This window comes from Poromitra crassiceps, assembly GCF_964638095.1.
Source record: "Poromitra crassiceps genome assembly, chromosome: 15".
Taxonomy (NCBI): domain Eukaryota; kingdom Metazoa; phylum Chordata; class Actinopteri; order Beryciformes; family Melamphaidae; genus Poromitra; species Poromitra crassiceps.
In genome coordinates, this window is record NC_139634.1 from 31,631,077 (window position 1) to 31,645,738 (window position 14,662).

At 45.2% G+C, this 14,662-nt stretch overlaps 1 protein-coding gene across 1 annotated transcript in view; it reads left to right on the top strand.

Annotated features, from left to right (window-relative positions):
- The window catches only part of micu3b (mitochondrial calcium uptake family, member 3b), a gene marked incomplete at both ends in the record, with an annotated part of 18,327 nt that continues 3,665 nt past the window's right edge, over positions 1–14,662 (top strand). Inside the window, 11 exons of the mRNA XM_083652412.1 lie at positions 1–252; positions 1,518–1,668; positions 4,034–4,065; positions 4,316–4,394; positions 7,009–7,056; positions 7,170–7,252; positions 7,344–7,415; positions 8,813–8,854; positions 12,664–12,759; positions 13,613–13,704; positions 13,953–14,124. Coding sequence (XP_083508538.1) covers positions 1–252; positions 1,518–1,668; positions 4,034–4,065; positions 4,316–4,394; positions 7,009–7,056; positions 7,170–7,252; positions 7,344–7,415; positions 8,813–8,854; positions 12,664–12,759; positions 13,613–13,704; positions 13,953–14,124 — 1,119 coding nt within the window. The remainder of the gene's footprint in view (positions 253–1,517; positions 1,669–4,033; positions 4,066–4,315; positions 4,395–7,008; positions 7,057–7,169; positions 7,253–7,343; positions 7,416–8,812; positions 8,855–12,663; positions 12,760–13,612; positions 13,705–13,952; positions 14,125–14,662) is intronic.

The window sequence follows — 14,662 nt, forward strand, 5'->3', positions numbered from 1 at the left end:
ATGGCTGCCCTGCGCAGGCTTATCTCCACATTCACCAACATCTCCAAATCGGGAACATGTACGGCCCGGAAACAAACATCCACCAAGGCAACAAAGGCGCTGAAACTTATCGCAGCTGCTGGAGGAGCATGCGTCACCGGCTCAGCCTATTATTATTTCTATTCGTTTGACGGTAGGCGCACGGGACTGGCAAGCCACGTCGAGGCTCGGGTTCTGCATCTGGCATTGCCATCGGTTTCTGCGACCGATAAGGTACAGTGGGACATTTGTCAAGCTGCCGGTGCTTTTGGTGACAACATGCAGCATGCCTGTAGCAAAAAAGATCCAGTGCAATCTGAGAATCAACGGACAACGGATTTGCTGTTTTTTTAGGCTACATAATCACTAGCAGTAGTAGTAGCTGAGCACAGCAGTCAGCAGACATTACTGCATGCAGAGATAATTGCATGGATAGATTGAAGAGATAATGCTTCATTTCGTGCACAAAAATCGCGACAGCCTACTGTCCCGTCATCACGGGGGAGCTATCCGCGACCTTTGGTGCTGAAATGGCAAAATGGCCAAAGGCGTTTATTCTCAGGTCACGTGACCTAATTATAGCGTAATAAACCTTTCGCTGCCCTTTCTTCTTCATGTGTTGCATATTAATCGTTATGCTTACCTTATGCAAATGAGAAGAAAATAGATTAATCATTTATTAATCTATATAGCCTACACTATCGATCTATGTACATACAAACACTTCCAGTATGATTACTTTATCTGTCCTCTAGAAAAAACACATGAAGTGACACACTGCATATACAGTATTACTGCACATATTACACCGTCTATTTAGGTCTGACGTGTGTGCTGACAATGTTGAAAAGCCTTTCACAGATTACAGGATATGTAATAATATGTGAACCGTGAGCCGGGTTTGGTTTGCACACTTCCCTCACGCTGGTGTTCCTCCCCTCATGTCCTCGCTCAGCACCCTGGGGTGGGAGGGAGGTAACCTTGACTGGTGGCTACAGACAGCAGGAATCCAGCGACACAGGAAACTGGACACGCGGGCTTGGCGGAGCGACTGACATTTGATGAGAGGGTAGGGGCGGTCGGATGGGGGGGGGGGTTAATGGCTAAGCAGAGGGGGGCACACACATTCCCTGGGTGTTTGCTCTGTGCCCAGTGGACCTGGCACCCTGCCACCTGACAGAGAGATCCGCTCTGTCTTCACCAATCCGGCCTTCTGATCTGGCTGGGTTTGAACATTTGTATGGACATTATCTGCTGCCCCGGGATGAAAAATAGGGCTGACATAACATAACATGTGCCCCATTACTGAGTTAATGCTCGTGCCTCTTTGTTGTCCCGTGTGACCAAGGCTTTTCGTGACAGGAACAGTTTCAGTGGATTTCATGAAAAGCATTTTTCAGACGGTATTATCGCTGTCAATATCGTTTGCAATATTTCATGCTGGTGTGTGTCTGTGTGTGTCTCTGTGTGTGTGTGTGTGCGTGTGCGTGTGTTTACAGGCCAGGGTGTATGATCAACTGGATGATGGGGACGTGTACATGTCATCGTATGAGAACAGATTCCGCCTGTTCAGTTCGGTGGAGTTCGAGGGCCAATTCTACATGACTCCACTCAACTTCATCGAGTCTGTGACTCTGAACGAGCCCAAGAGTGAGTCATCTGTTCATCACATATAATCACATATAAGAGTTCCTTCCCAACATGATATTTTATGCAAAAAGTAGGAGCCAGTCTGTAAAAGTGTTATCATTATATCAACCAAGGACGTGTTACCTGATATTCTTTTAAAGTGCCATAATTTGTTTCAATTTTGTGCTGACCAGAGTTTAGCTTTCATATTAACAAAATGATACCTGTAGGCTGTACCATTAAAAGTGGATTGCTGAGGCAGGGGATGAACTCGAATGCCAATTTTCTTGGTTTGATTGCTCATGCAGTCACTCACTGCTCTTTGGCGTTATAGGGCAGAAAAGCCGTTTACCTCTTCTCAATCTGCCCGCACTGTAACTGTGTGGTGCCACAGAACCTGCATTATCTTTGACTGAAGGTCCAGCACTGTGGACGAATATCAACTCGATTTGTATGCAGCCATTTGCTTAATTACACAGCAGGAGCCATCAGATAAAATGCCTGCTCCTCCATTCTCCAATGACGTGAGATGTGAAAGGTCTCGCTGTTGTGCTCTGCAGCGCACTTGTTGTGAAGGCTTTGTGACGCGACACTGAAGACGTTGCGGCTTGGAGTACTTCAGTCATAACACCTGCATAAAGATAGACATCTTTACCAGCGGGCCCACTTTTATGGCTCATTTATGTGGCAACAAGCTCGCAGAGGCCGAGAGAAACCAAACAACATGGCACGGATGTCTGAGTTCATCGTCGTTTTATAAATGCAACGATACAAACGTTCTATTTACTTTTTGATTATTGATTTATATGATTGTTTTGGTGAAATAGCATTACAATGACCTTCTATGTACTTTGATGGATTATAATGTCTGTCTTGTGAGCTGCTGATGTTTTAGACGTGGCTTCACTGGCATGTAACGAGGGACATAAATGTGAAGCCGTAATGTGAAGAATAGCAAACATTGTGTCATGGCTCTCTGGTTGCTAATGGCAAATGTGTTACGAAATAGTAATCATGGTGCTTTATGGTTATACTGTGTGGCTGTAAAGAGAGATTTGTTTTTGTCATTCCCGTGGATGCTTAGGAAGGCCTTGGATGTGGCCATTATACATCAGTGATGGTCGTGATGGTTCAGTTTTTGGAGATAGCACATCAAGGAGAGGCGGATGGTGGGTGGGGTAAAGAGGAGGATGGAGGAGGGAGTCTTCTCCAGAAGATGAACACGTTATGGCCTTTCAGCACTGAACCTAACTGATAGAGTGTCTGTTGGGGGCAGACAGCAGTGGTGGGAAAAGTACTCAGATCATTTACGAATTTCAGAAGTAGCAATACCATAATGGAGGGAGGGAGTAAAAGTCCTGCATTCAAAATTGTACTTAAGTGAAAGTATAGAAGTATTAGCAGTAAAATGTACTTATACAGTATAACTGATTGTGAAGAACGGTCTCTTTCAAAGTGTTCAAATGCATTATTCACTTTTAAGAAGTATTTTAATGTTGTAGGTCTAACTGCTCCATATACTGTTGGGGAGTTTGGACTGTAAGTGCTTCATATTTTATGAGCTGTAAAACTTTATTCTGCAAAGTAACTACAGCTGTCAGATAAATGTATTGATGTACAAAGTACAATATCTCCCTCTTGAAATGTAGTGAAGTAAAAGTCTCACAATATGGAAATACTCAACTAAAGTGCCAGTACCGTACCTCAAAACTGTGCAGTGCTTGAGTAAATGTACTTTGTTACTTTCCACCTCTGGCAGGCACCAGTATACCCATCGTTGTTAACTGACACATGTCAAGTGAATGGCCTTTTTGTATCATTTCATATTTCAGTCTAAACAATAAATAATATGGTGCGTGACTTATAAAGACCTATAAAACCTGCATCTTATGAAAACTCTCTTTACAACCATACCTGCCATTCAGGGCACGAGTTACATACATGCGTACGTGGAGGAGAATATCTCTTTAGCTTTATCTTCACTTGTACATTCAGACACCTCACTTTGCCAGAGAGCAAGCAATCATAAGGCAATCATAATCCCAGCTTTAGGGACAGGCTTTAAAATGTGTCAGTGGACCGTTATCGTGGCAGCACTGCGATAGGCCGTGTGATTTACCCTGCCAGGGGTTTTTACGACTCCTCCACCTTATCTGCTGCTTTATTGACGATTGGAATGCCTTCCTGATACACACACGGTGTTGCTGTCCGCTCTTGTGTCCGGCTGATGGCTGTCCACACAAAACACCTGTTTTCACTTTTGTTTCCTACTGTACAATATGTGGATTTATAGAATGTATGAACAGCATGTATGAGCGTTATTACGTCTAAGTCACAAGCATCCGTCAGCTATTAACCATGAACCTTGTTTTGTTTTTGTTTTTAGGTAAGAGAATATGGAAGTCCCTCACAAAGAAGGTGAGTATAGCTCTGGGCTCTTAGCATGTGGCTCTTATTTAGTCTTTGCAAATAAATGCTAAATTACACAAAAGGACCAGAGATCCTCAATAAACGAAGAACCTCACCTCATCTTAAGGTGAAGCTCCTCTTTATCTGTGTAAGACCTCTGTAATCGCTGTAATAGTGCCAGGTTTGCATTGAGATGTGATTATCTAGTGTGCTGAGGTTTTTGAAACGAGTAATTTGGGATTTTCTTGTATTCTTGAAGGACTTAGAGAAGATACTGGCTGATACCCCTCCTATTTGGAAAGGATCATCTAATTTGTTTAGAAATCTTCGTGAACGAGGTAGGGGAACCTACTGCTTGGTCTGTTGGTCATGCTTTTCTTTTTTTCTTTCTTTCTTTCTCTCTTTCTTTTAAATCTATCATGTTCTCAAGCCTTTCATTTGTTGTCCACAATATCATGCTTTACAATTTTTCTCTCCTTATATAATCCGGAGCAGAGAGTGTGAGTTGTAAATGCTATCTTATCTGTCCATCAGGCTTCCATCAGGCTTCTCTGGTAACGTAAGCAGGGACCTAAACAGAGAGAATTATTTCCCCCGACTCTTAGAAAGAAAGAAAAAAAGTGAGAATTTTTTTGTTTTGAGTCTAAATTTACAGCATCCCTTTTACCCCGCAATTGACCAAACCCTGTCACACAACCTAAGATGTGGAAGGTGATGAAAAGGTTCACCACAGTTCATGTCACTATAAAAGCGAAGCCACAATTAGCAATGTTAATGTGCGTGAGTCCGTGCAGCAGCGGGAATATGATAGGCTTGCGGGCTGGTTTGTGTTGACACGCTCGTGCTCAACAAATAATGACAGCTCTGGGAGAGGAAGAGACATCACAGACAGTCTGTTCATAATGTTAATCAACACTTTTTTTGCACAGGCTCCTCAAAGCCTGTAAGTACATGTGAGCATACATGGTTTTGCACTTGGTACATAAGGGGCGATCACGGGCGTGTTTGGAATAAGAATCTGATTTCACTGAATGGGTTGTGAAATCACAAGTCCTGCGCTCTTTTTGAAAAACTAGGCATCTTGCACTTGATTCCAAGGGCTCGCCCGCTGCGCGGCCTCGCCCGCCCTGCAGCTCGCCAGCTGGCCCTGCAGCTCACATACGCACATCATCAGTGATGTCACGATGCCATCATCAGTGTGTGTGTGTGTGTGTGTGTGTGTGTGTGTGTGCGCCCCCTTATGACATCACTGATGACATGATCAGTCTTATTATGACATCACTGATGACATCATCAGTGATGTCACAATGCCTCCTTGTGTGTGTGACATCACTTCCGGGACAACCGGGACACAAAATTGAAACAAACAAACATTGCCCACATGCTCCCTTTTTATATATATTGATTTTAATTCATAGTAAGTGTGCATAAAGAAAATAACGTTGAACTTGCTGCAGATTCCCGCTCAGTTGGGTCAGACAACCTGGTGGTGTGTCAGGCCTCACTGTTCTGCTCCCTCTGTTGCTTTAGCTAAGTGCCAATGCTGGGATCTGGGCCTTTTAATCCTGCTGTTAAACGTAGCGGCTTTGTCAGGGAAAAAAGGACGGGATTTATCTGCGAACAAAGCCTGGCTTTGGGGAATGAGGGAGCTGTTTGAACCCGGCTGTGTCGAGGCACGTCCCGCCGGCCACCCCCCTGATCACCGCGGACATTACCAAGCCCAGGAACGGCATTGGATTACATCTCCGGGACTGCCACTCTGTATGAAGTGTTTCTCTGGAATTCTTTGTATTGTCTAACAACATCTACTTGAGCTCAGAGGCTGGAGGGGGGGGGGGGCTCCCTCTCCCACACTGAAGGTGTGTGTGGTATTGGTGAGACATGGCTGGAATCTTAAAAGTTTTTTCTTTCTTTTTCTCTCCCCCTCGACCCATTTTAGCTTAAAAGCTCTTTGAAGCTAGAGATATGTTGTCATTATAAGGCCCTACCTGCCAAACAGGGGGAGCCACGGCGAGAAGATCTTTGCACTTTGTTGGGTGGTGGTGTGGGGGGGGGGGGGTTCGATGAACTTTTCCCTAATGGCACGCATCACTAATACTCTTTTTTTCACACCTTAGTGTTGAGCTCATATGCTGCATATTTCCAGCCTGATGTGTGTAAATGCACACCCCGGATAGTTTAAACCCCGGATTTGTTCAGCTTGGATTTGTTCAACACCTTTTGCAGAGGCATTATAGCATCAGAGCAAAGTTTGTTATTATATCTTTGTTTACCAACCACTGTTCCCCGCCCCCCCATAGTCCTTTTGAGTGGCCCTTTTTCTGGAGATCTCCCTCCAGCAAACCCCGTACCTGAGTTCTTTTCCCATAACACCCGGAGCACTCACCCAGAACTATCTGCACTGGATTCTCTATCTTTCCCCAGCAAACAAAGGCTTGGGAATGCTTTCAGAGGCAGAGGGGACGAGCCTCCCCAGTCTGGAGAGACAGGGCCTGACACTCACTCTTCCCTTCTCGCCGTGTCGCACAACAAAGGAGAAACACCAAGCTGAATCGGGCATCCTCCATCAGCGACAGATCACTTGAGAATGTATTACACCTTGTTAGCCAAACACGATCAGAAGCCGTAGGCCTTAAATTTGTTTGGGTTAGTGTTCAGATAGGTCAGCTCAGTTTGTAAAGCCTCTGTTTGTGTGAGTGTGAGAACACCGAGCGTGAAGGGAAAAGGCACCTTTTAAGATGTTATCAATGAGAAGGAGAGGAGATTAGCTCTTGTCTGAAGGCGTTGCACTGCTTAACGGGGAGGCTTATTCATCTTGGCCGCATGACTTTGAACATCTGTAAACACTTTGAGCTAACGGGTTAGCGCTGTTTGATGCCGTCTAATGTGTGAAGAAGTGGAACTTTTTGGTTTTTTGTTTCTCGGTTTGACTGATTGTTCTCTTCGTTTCAGGTGTCCTCAGTTACACAGAGTACCTGTTCCTGCTCTGCATTTTAACAAGTCAGTAGGCATTTCTACTGATTTAGGAAGAGTTATGTTGGAACTATTTGTATCTCTTATGTATGATGAGGAAAAATAGAGATATAATATAATTCTGTTTTGACTGCTTTCAGAGCCCCATGCAGGCTTCAAGATCGCCTTCAACATGTTTGATGCAGATGGAAATGAAATGGTGGACAAGAGGGAGTTCCTGATGGTACAAACCTCAACTTTTAAGAAAACTAAAAATGCCTTCACTTAGTTGCATTACATTCTGCATAATAACCTATATATATATTTTTTACTAGCTGGAGGAGATTTTCCGCAAGAAGAAGAACAGAAACGAAGTTGACGACGATGTGCATAGATCTGACCGGCAGGTGAGAGAGTTGCTGGAACTGCTGTCTTTCAGCAGGTGTGGAGACTTTGGCTTGAGTCATAGATTTGAAGCTATTCTGGCAGTTGTAGTGCCTGCAAGACTCGAGGTGAAACTTTGATATTCCTCGAGAGAACGTGTGTGTAGCTGCGCTGTTCCTACAGGGTAAAACATGCCTGCAGGCTTTCATCTTGTTAGCGTTGTCTTACACAGCATGCAGGTGGATGTCAACAGGGAGATTTGAATAGAGCGATATGAAGGAGGCTTTGAGGTCTTATCACACACACACACACACACACACACACACACACACACACACACACACACACACACACACACACACACACACACACACACACACACACACACACACACAGCACAGAAGAGCTTACTCTATGGGCCAGGGACAAACATTGGCATCTTTGGGACAGTCTTATATTAAATCGAAGCCCGTATGACCATCAAAAGATCATCACAATGGGTCCTCTAGATTTCAAAATGTGATGATTCTTTTGAAGAAAACACAGTAGGGCTGATGGAGACTCTGGGTCCATTCATGAAGTTAAGAATAGGATTATTCATCTACTGTGGGATCACCGGTCCAGTCACGTGACCGTAGCAACTTCACCACAGTATGACTGAACCAGCCCAAATTCACAATAGCTGCGACCATATATGCAAATTTACAAAAAGCAGGATGGCAGGGGCAGCCCACCCGAAATTCCCCCTTTTAAATTGGCATGAACATAAACACTTCACACACTTGACCTCCATGCCAAATTACAGCCCTCTGCCCCTGCCATCCTGCATTTTGAAATCCCCAAGCGCCCCCCCCCCCCCCCCACACACACACAAACACACCGCTCCCCTTTTAGCCAATTAGCCCTTTTCACAGCTGCCATTTTGTGTCTAAATGGCAGGGGAAACGCAGGTGCAACCAACTCACTAATTAGGGCCCCAGCACTGGAACACCTAAATGGACTGGAAGTTGGACATCCTAATTAAGGTTTTGGTGCACCTGTGAAACTTCCTGCCTTTTAGACACAAAATGGTGGCTGTGAAAAGGGTCTATTGGCACGAATACAAACACACACCTTCACACACACACACTTGACCTCCATGCCAACTTTCAGCCTCCTAGGGCGAAAGCTGTGCCCTTTAAAGGGTGGTGCACTTTTTGTGGACCAACCGACCGACAGAGTGACTTATATCAAGTAGAGACGAGTAAGGCCAGGTAGAGTAGAGCTGTACTGTGCTGTTATATGTGGTGGAAATGAGCCATTATAGAGCTGCTGGTCGCAGCTACAAATCTGTTTGTTACTTATGAACTTATTTCCTAACAATATTCGTCTTACAAAAAGTCACTTGTGAAAACCCACGTTGTTCTCTTCTGCATTTCAGAGCCTGCAGCTGTACGGCCATCAGAAATCCCAGGCACACAGTGTATGTGTATCGCTCTGGACTATATCTATCTATATTGCATGTAATGTTCTGCTTGCAGCATGATGTCTCTTTAACTTAAAGGATAAGTTCACCCAAAAATGAAAACTCTGTCGTTATCTACTCACCCCCGTGCTGATGGAAGGACAGGTGACGTTTTTTAGTCCGCAAAACAGTCCTGGAGTTTCACAGCAAAACACTGTTGCGGCATTAAACAATAGAAGTGAATGGTGACCAACTTTCCAACATAAAAAAAACAACAGGAAAACAAACGACATAAAATGGCTCCACACTGCTCATATGGTGTAATCCAAGTCTTCAAACGCCCTCCCCCCGAGTCTTCAAAAGCTCCTGAGATGCCAAATTGCCTTGACAATTACATCATGTACAGCACCATCTTGGTAACCCTTTATTTTACAGGTCCCTAGTTACATATGAACTTTTTGTAATTAGACATGAACACCAATGTAATTACATAGACCCTTTCACTGTCTGTAAACAGCCATGACGTATTTTGTGGGCGGAGCCGAACTCGTTGCAGAAAGTTACAACTAGCGGTTCAGCTGTCATAGAAATATGGACGATCCCGACGCCTCCTCCACGTATTTTAAAGCTTCGCCAGCAACAGACAGGTTACCTGACACAAATAGGCTAACTCTTTCAATGGGGGTGAGGTTTCTTGACCCGTACTCACTGTCAGGATGGGTCTAGGATCCAATACTTTGCCAAAGTTGCAGTGCCGGACATCGTCATATTCCTAGTGGGAATGTCAAGTGTCTATACGCATACGGCACAAGACGTCTTTGTCCTGTATTCCGGGGATCTCTCTCGTTTCGGCTTGAGTTCCTCTGAGTTTTGGATACCGCGATGCGTGCGCAACTAACCCTGTAAAGTCCACTCTAAAAGGGTCTATTGGTCAAATCCACCACTGGGTTTTAGCAATCTCTGTCCCAAGCCCGGTACCATGTGACTACATATGAACTACAGTTGAATAGACTCACTCCATTTTACAGGTCTGGTACCATGTAACTACATATGAACTACAGTTGAATAGACTCACTCCATTTTACAGGTCCGGTACCATGTAACTACATATGAACTACACATGAATGAATTAATGAATTACTGTGTAATTACAATAGTGTTCATAATTACATTGGTGTTCATGTCTAATTACAAATAGTTCATAGTAACTAATGACCTGTAAAATAAAGGGTTACCGAAGATATCAGCTAAAAACACAGTGTAAATGACATCTTTTCAAGTCAACTTGGCATCTCTGGGCTTCTGGAGACTTGGATTAAGTCAGGAGGCTTTTTTTTTTTTACGTTTGAAATTTGGTCACCATGCACTTCAATTGTTAAGCACAATGCTGTAACTGTAACTGGGAAACTCCATCGGCATGGGAGTGAGTAGGTAATGACAGAATTTTCATTTTGGGGTGAATTTATCCTTTAAGAAACGGTTTTGTAGTGAGCTACCACAGAAAACACGCATATCATTGGGGTTGACACCGTGCGTATTTGTCGACACGTTAACACTAGATAACCCCGTTCACATTGAAATTGAGAAACATCGCCTGCTACAACATTATCTGACATCTTTGTGTGTGTGTGTGTGTGTGTGTGTGTGTGTGTGTGTGTGTGTGTGTGTGTGTGTGTGTGTGTGTTAGTATTAGTATTAGTGTTAGTGTGTGTGTGGTAGTCTTGGCTTGTGGATGGCCCCAGCAGCACAAATGATTTATGTACTAGTCTTTTGTCAGTGTTGGCCGAGCTATAGGCGCGCAGATTCCACTTCAAAAAGCTCTTACCTGAAGACTGACAACGTTTCTCCCAGACCCCCATGTTTTATTTTTACAGTTTCTTCAAGAGTGGTATTTGGGCTCAGGTTACCTTTTGTGGTGGGTTTGACCATGAAGATCGCAACGCCAGTCAGGGAGAAGGCGCAGTGTGTGAAAGGCACTCAACACACACGCGCGCTCGCGCACACACGCACGCACGCACACACACACACACACACGCGCGCGCACGAGAGCTCGGCCTGCAGCTTTACAGATACTGTTTGAAGACTTTGGGTTTAGGTGTGTCTTTTTTGTTTTGATTTGTTCTGCGCTACTCAAGGTGTCTTTCCAGCAAAAGTTCAAAAGTCAAATCTTTTCAGAAACACATAACAGGCATGTCTTCAAGCCCGCGTGCGGTTGGGCTTTCCCCAACATTCTAATTACAAGCGTATCAGGATCTTTTCATGGGACGAGATGGGAATAGCGCGGCACATTAAAGACTTGTCCGTAATTAGCTGTGGGATCAAGTCATAAATCTCCCTCTCTCTCTGGTGAAAAGCCATGAAGCGCAGAGGAAGAGCTGTTTTATCAGCTGTCTCACAGCCCCCCTCAGGCGTGGTGGAAGATGAGGGGAAAAAAATCTAATAAGATAAATAAATATTATGAAATGAAGCAAGCCATTCTTGAGAAGAACATGTGCGACTGGTTGTCTCTGGTCGATTGTGTTGATATTGCGTTTGAGTGAGGTGATGTCGAGACTTGAGAGGCATCTAGACGGGGCAAGAAGTGACGGGTTGAACAAACAGAATGAAAGCAGTAGGCTTCAACACAGTTTGCTTCATAACTGGAGTGACAAATCATAGCTTTTCTAAACAACACCGATTGCCTGTGATCTTTTTTGTTGCGCATGACATGAATCAATTACTTAAGCAAATTGTTGTCGACTGTTGTGAATCAGCGTGGCAGCAGAAATACTAGCTTCCGCACCACAGCAGATGGGAGTGTGTCAAGGGCGTGTAGCATAAACTATGATAATAATAATGATTTGTGAATCGCAGTTTGGGAGCATGACTTCATTGAGAAATACAGCGCCGAGCGGCTTCCTTGTTTATTCGAGTCTTTCCACATTCAGCATTCAGAGGGCGCCGCAGCGCAAAGTGTTCAGAACCGCACGCTCGAAAACGTGTCGAGAGATTTCAATTTTGTGCGGTCGTGCAGCGCTGCCAGTGCATTTCAACATATCGGCAAGGTTGTACTGTTAGCCCGCACCATCCTCTGCCACACGGGAGCCACTGCGCTCGCAAACAATGAACAAAGACGTGAAATCGTTCCAGAAATTACTATATTTACTCACAATCTGACCCCATTTCATGAGAGTGGAGGAAATGCACACCATAAACCTGCATTTAGCTCACAGCTAAAGTATCAAATGATGACGTATTGGGCGGGTTCGGTTGCCTAGTTAACCTGGCATGAATCACTATTCGAGTTTCACACCCTGTACTGTGTGCCTTGGACATAGGCAGCTGTCTTGGCTAAATTTCCTGCCAAACGGCACCACCGCAGGGCAGACAGGCTTGATGGACTATTTTTCCACCCAGCCCGTCTCTGATATGTCGGTGTCTTCCCCCATAGCGTCTTGCTGTTGTTCTGCCTGTTTGAATAGATGTCAGATAGCTCGATGCATGTCAATCAGTCTGTTTATCTTGCTGTTTGTCTGACTCTATGGACAGTATGTTCACGTTTCTGTCTGCCAACTTTTCTCCCATTTATGCCTGCTGCTCCGCCCGTGCACCTCTGTCCTCCTGCCTGCCGCAGTGTGCATTCTGTCTGTCTGCCTGTCTGCCTGTCTGTCTGTCTGTCTGCCTGTCTGTCTGTCTGCCTGTCTGTCTGTCTGTCTATCTGTCTGTCTGCCTGCCTACCTGTCTGCCTGACTGTCTGTCTGTTTTGTTCGTATTTCCTACTCCTAATCTAGGTAACGTTTGCCAGATGTATTACCCCCCTAACAGCTGTGCTTCAACTACCACCACAGGTCCTTCAAAAAGATGGTCAGCATGTAGAGGCCCGTGGCATGTGGGATGTTCTCAAGCGGGGCACGAGTCAGGCGCTGTTTTCTGATCTCACCGAGGTAGAGATGCTTCTTCATTCACTGCAGTGCTCCCAGTTGTTATCAGATGTGCTATACTACTACTAGGTGATATGAGGGGGTAGCATGGACTGTAACTGGGGGGAACAGCGTGATCCTCTCCCGCGTTACGTCCTGCCGGTGAAACTCCTCGCTGTCAGATGAAAAGAAGCGGCTGGGGTCTGCACATGTATCGGAGGAAGCATGTGCTAGTCTACGGCTCTCCCCAGATCGGCAGAGGGGGTGGAGCAACGACCGGGACAGCAGGGGGGCATTGGCCAAGTACAAGTGGGGAGAAAACGGGTGTAATCCACACACAAAAAAGGATGTATTGTGAGAGCACAGTGGAACAAGTCTTTATAGATCTGTCTTCATTCTTCATTAGTAACAATACATATTTAAAGATTCTTGTAACAGAAGCAGCATCTGCAACAAAGGGGAGCGCATGTTGCCAGACTACACTGAACCTGCTTGCATGTATGGTGGACAAAACCGGTTTCAGTCACAGTCAAATATTAACCATGAACTCTGAGTAATTGTTTAATGGCTGAACCTGGCTATTAACTAACATCTTTCAGCACCGTTCAGCACGGTTACATGAATGTTATTGCCAATGTTTACCTGCTGTTGCCATGTTTTGCTGTGGAAATGTGATAGAACAAAACATCCAGATATAGATGGAAAGAACATTCCGATCTTTAGAGACAGACTGGGTGCGTTCATATTTTTACGAGTTGTGCATTGGGGATTGCTTTTTTCTTAGTGATTGTATACAGTATGTCACATCTGGGATGGATATTGAAAGCTGTGGGGAAGCATAATGCAGTTATTGAATGACACCTTGTCTCCCTGATAGCATGTGGATGGAAGCGCAACAGAGACGACACTGTTGGTGCATTTCTTCGGGAAAAAAGGCAAAGCTGAGCTGACGTTTGACGATTTTTACAAGTACGTTTAAAAAACCTCTTGTGCTTTTACACCGCAATTAATAACCAATCCCTCACAAACATAATATCTCACAGTGTAAAATGCTCATTAATCATTTTCTGTGGCACATTTCTTTCTCCATTTAGTCTGATTACACACTCGAATGCGTCGCGGTAGCTTCAGTCTCCGTGTCAAGTGTTCCTTTGTGTTGTGTGTGAGCTACTGGTGGCGGTTCCTGTCAACAGTTACTGTCCGGCCCTCTCCTCCAGATTCATGGACAACCTGCAGACAGAAGTCCTTGAGATCGAGTTCCTCTCCTACTCCAAAGGCATGCCCACCATCAGCGAGGAGGACTTTGCTCGGATCCTCCTGCGCTACACTGACCTGGACGACATCAGTGGATACCTGGAAAACCTGCGGTGCAGCATGCCGGATGAAAAGGTGCGCTGTTAACCGTTCTTTTCACCGTGTCACCTTTTTCTTTCTGATTTTCTCTCCCATTATCTCACAAATTGTATCTGACCCATTCCTCCTGCTGTCTCGGTCGTTGCTCCACCCCTCAAACTTAAACATGCTTCCTCCGATACATGTGCAGTCGCCAGCTGCTTCTTTTCACATGACAGCGAGGAGTTTCAATGGCTATTCCCCCCAGTTCCCCTCCCCTCCCGAACAGGCATCCCGATCAACCAAAGGAGGCACTAGTGCAGCGACCAGGAAACATACCCCTAATCTGGCTTCCCCCCCGCAGACACAGCCAATTGTGCCTGTATGGATGCCCGTCCAAACACGGGAGCTTGAACTTGCGACCCTCGTGTTGTAGGCAGGGAATCTTCTGCTGCACTACCCAGACGCCCCACCGTGTCACCTTATGTTATACTACAGCTCCCTATGCTCCTCTTAAAGCACCTTCACCCCCCCCCCCCCATACCCTTACCTCCCATGATCCTTCACTCTGCCCTCATGCTACACAAAACCATAA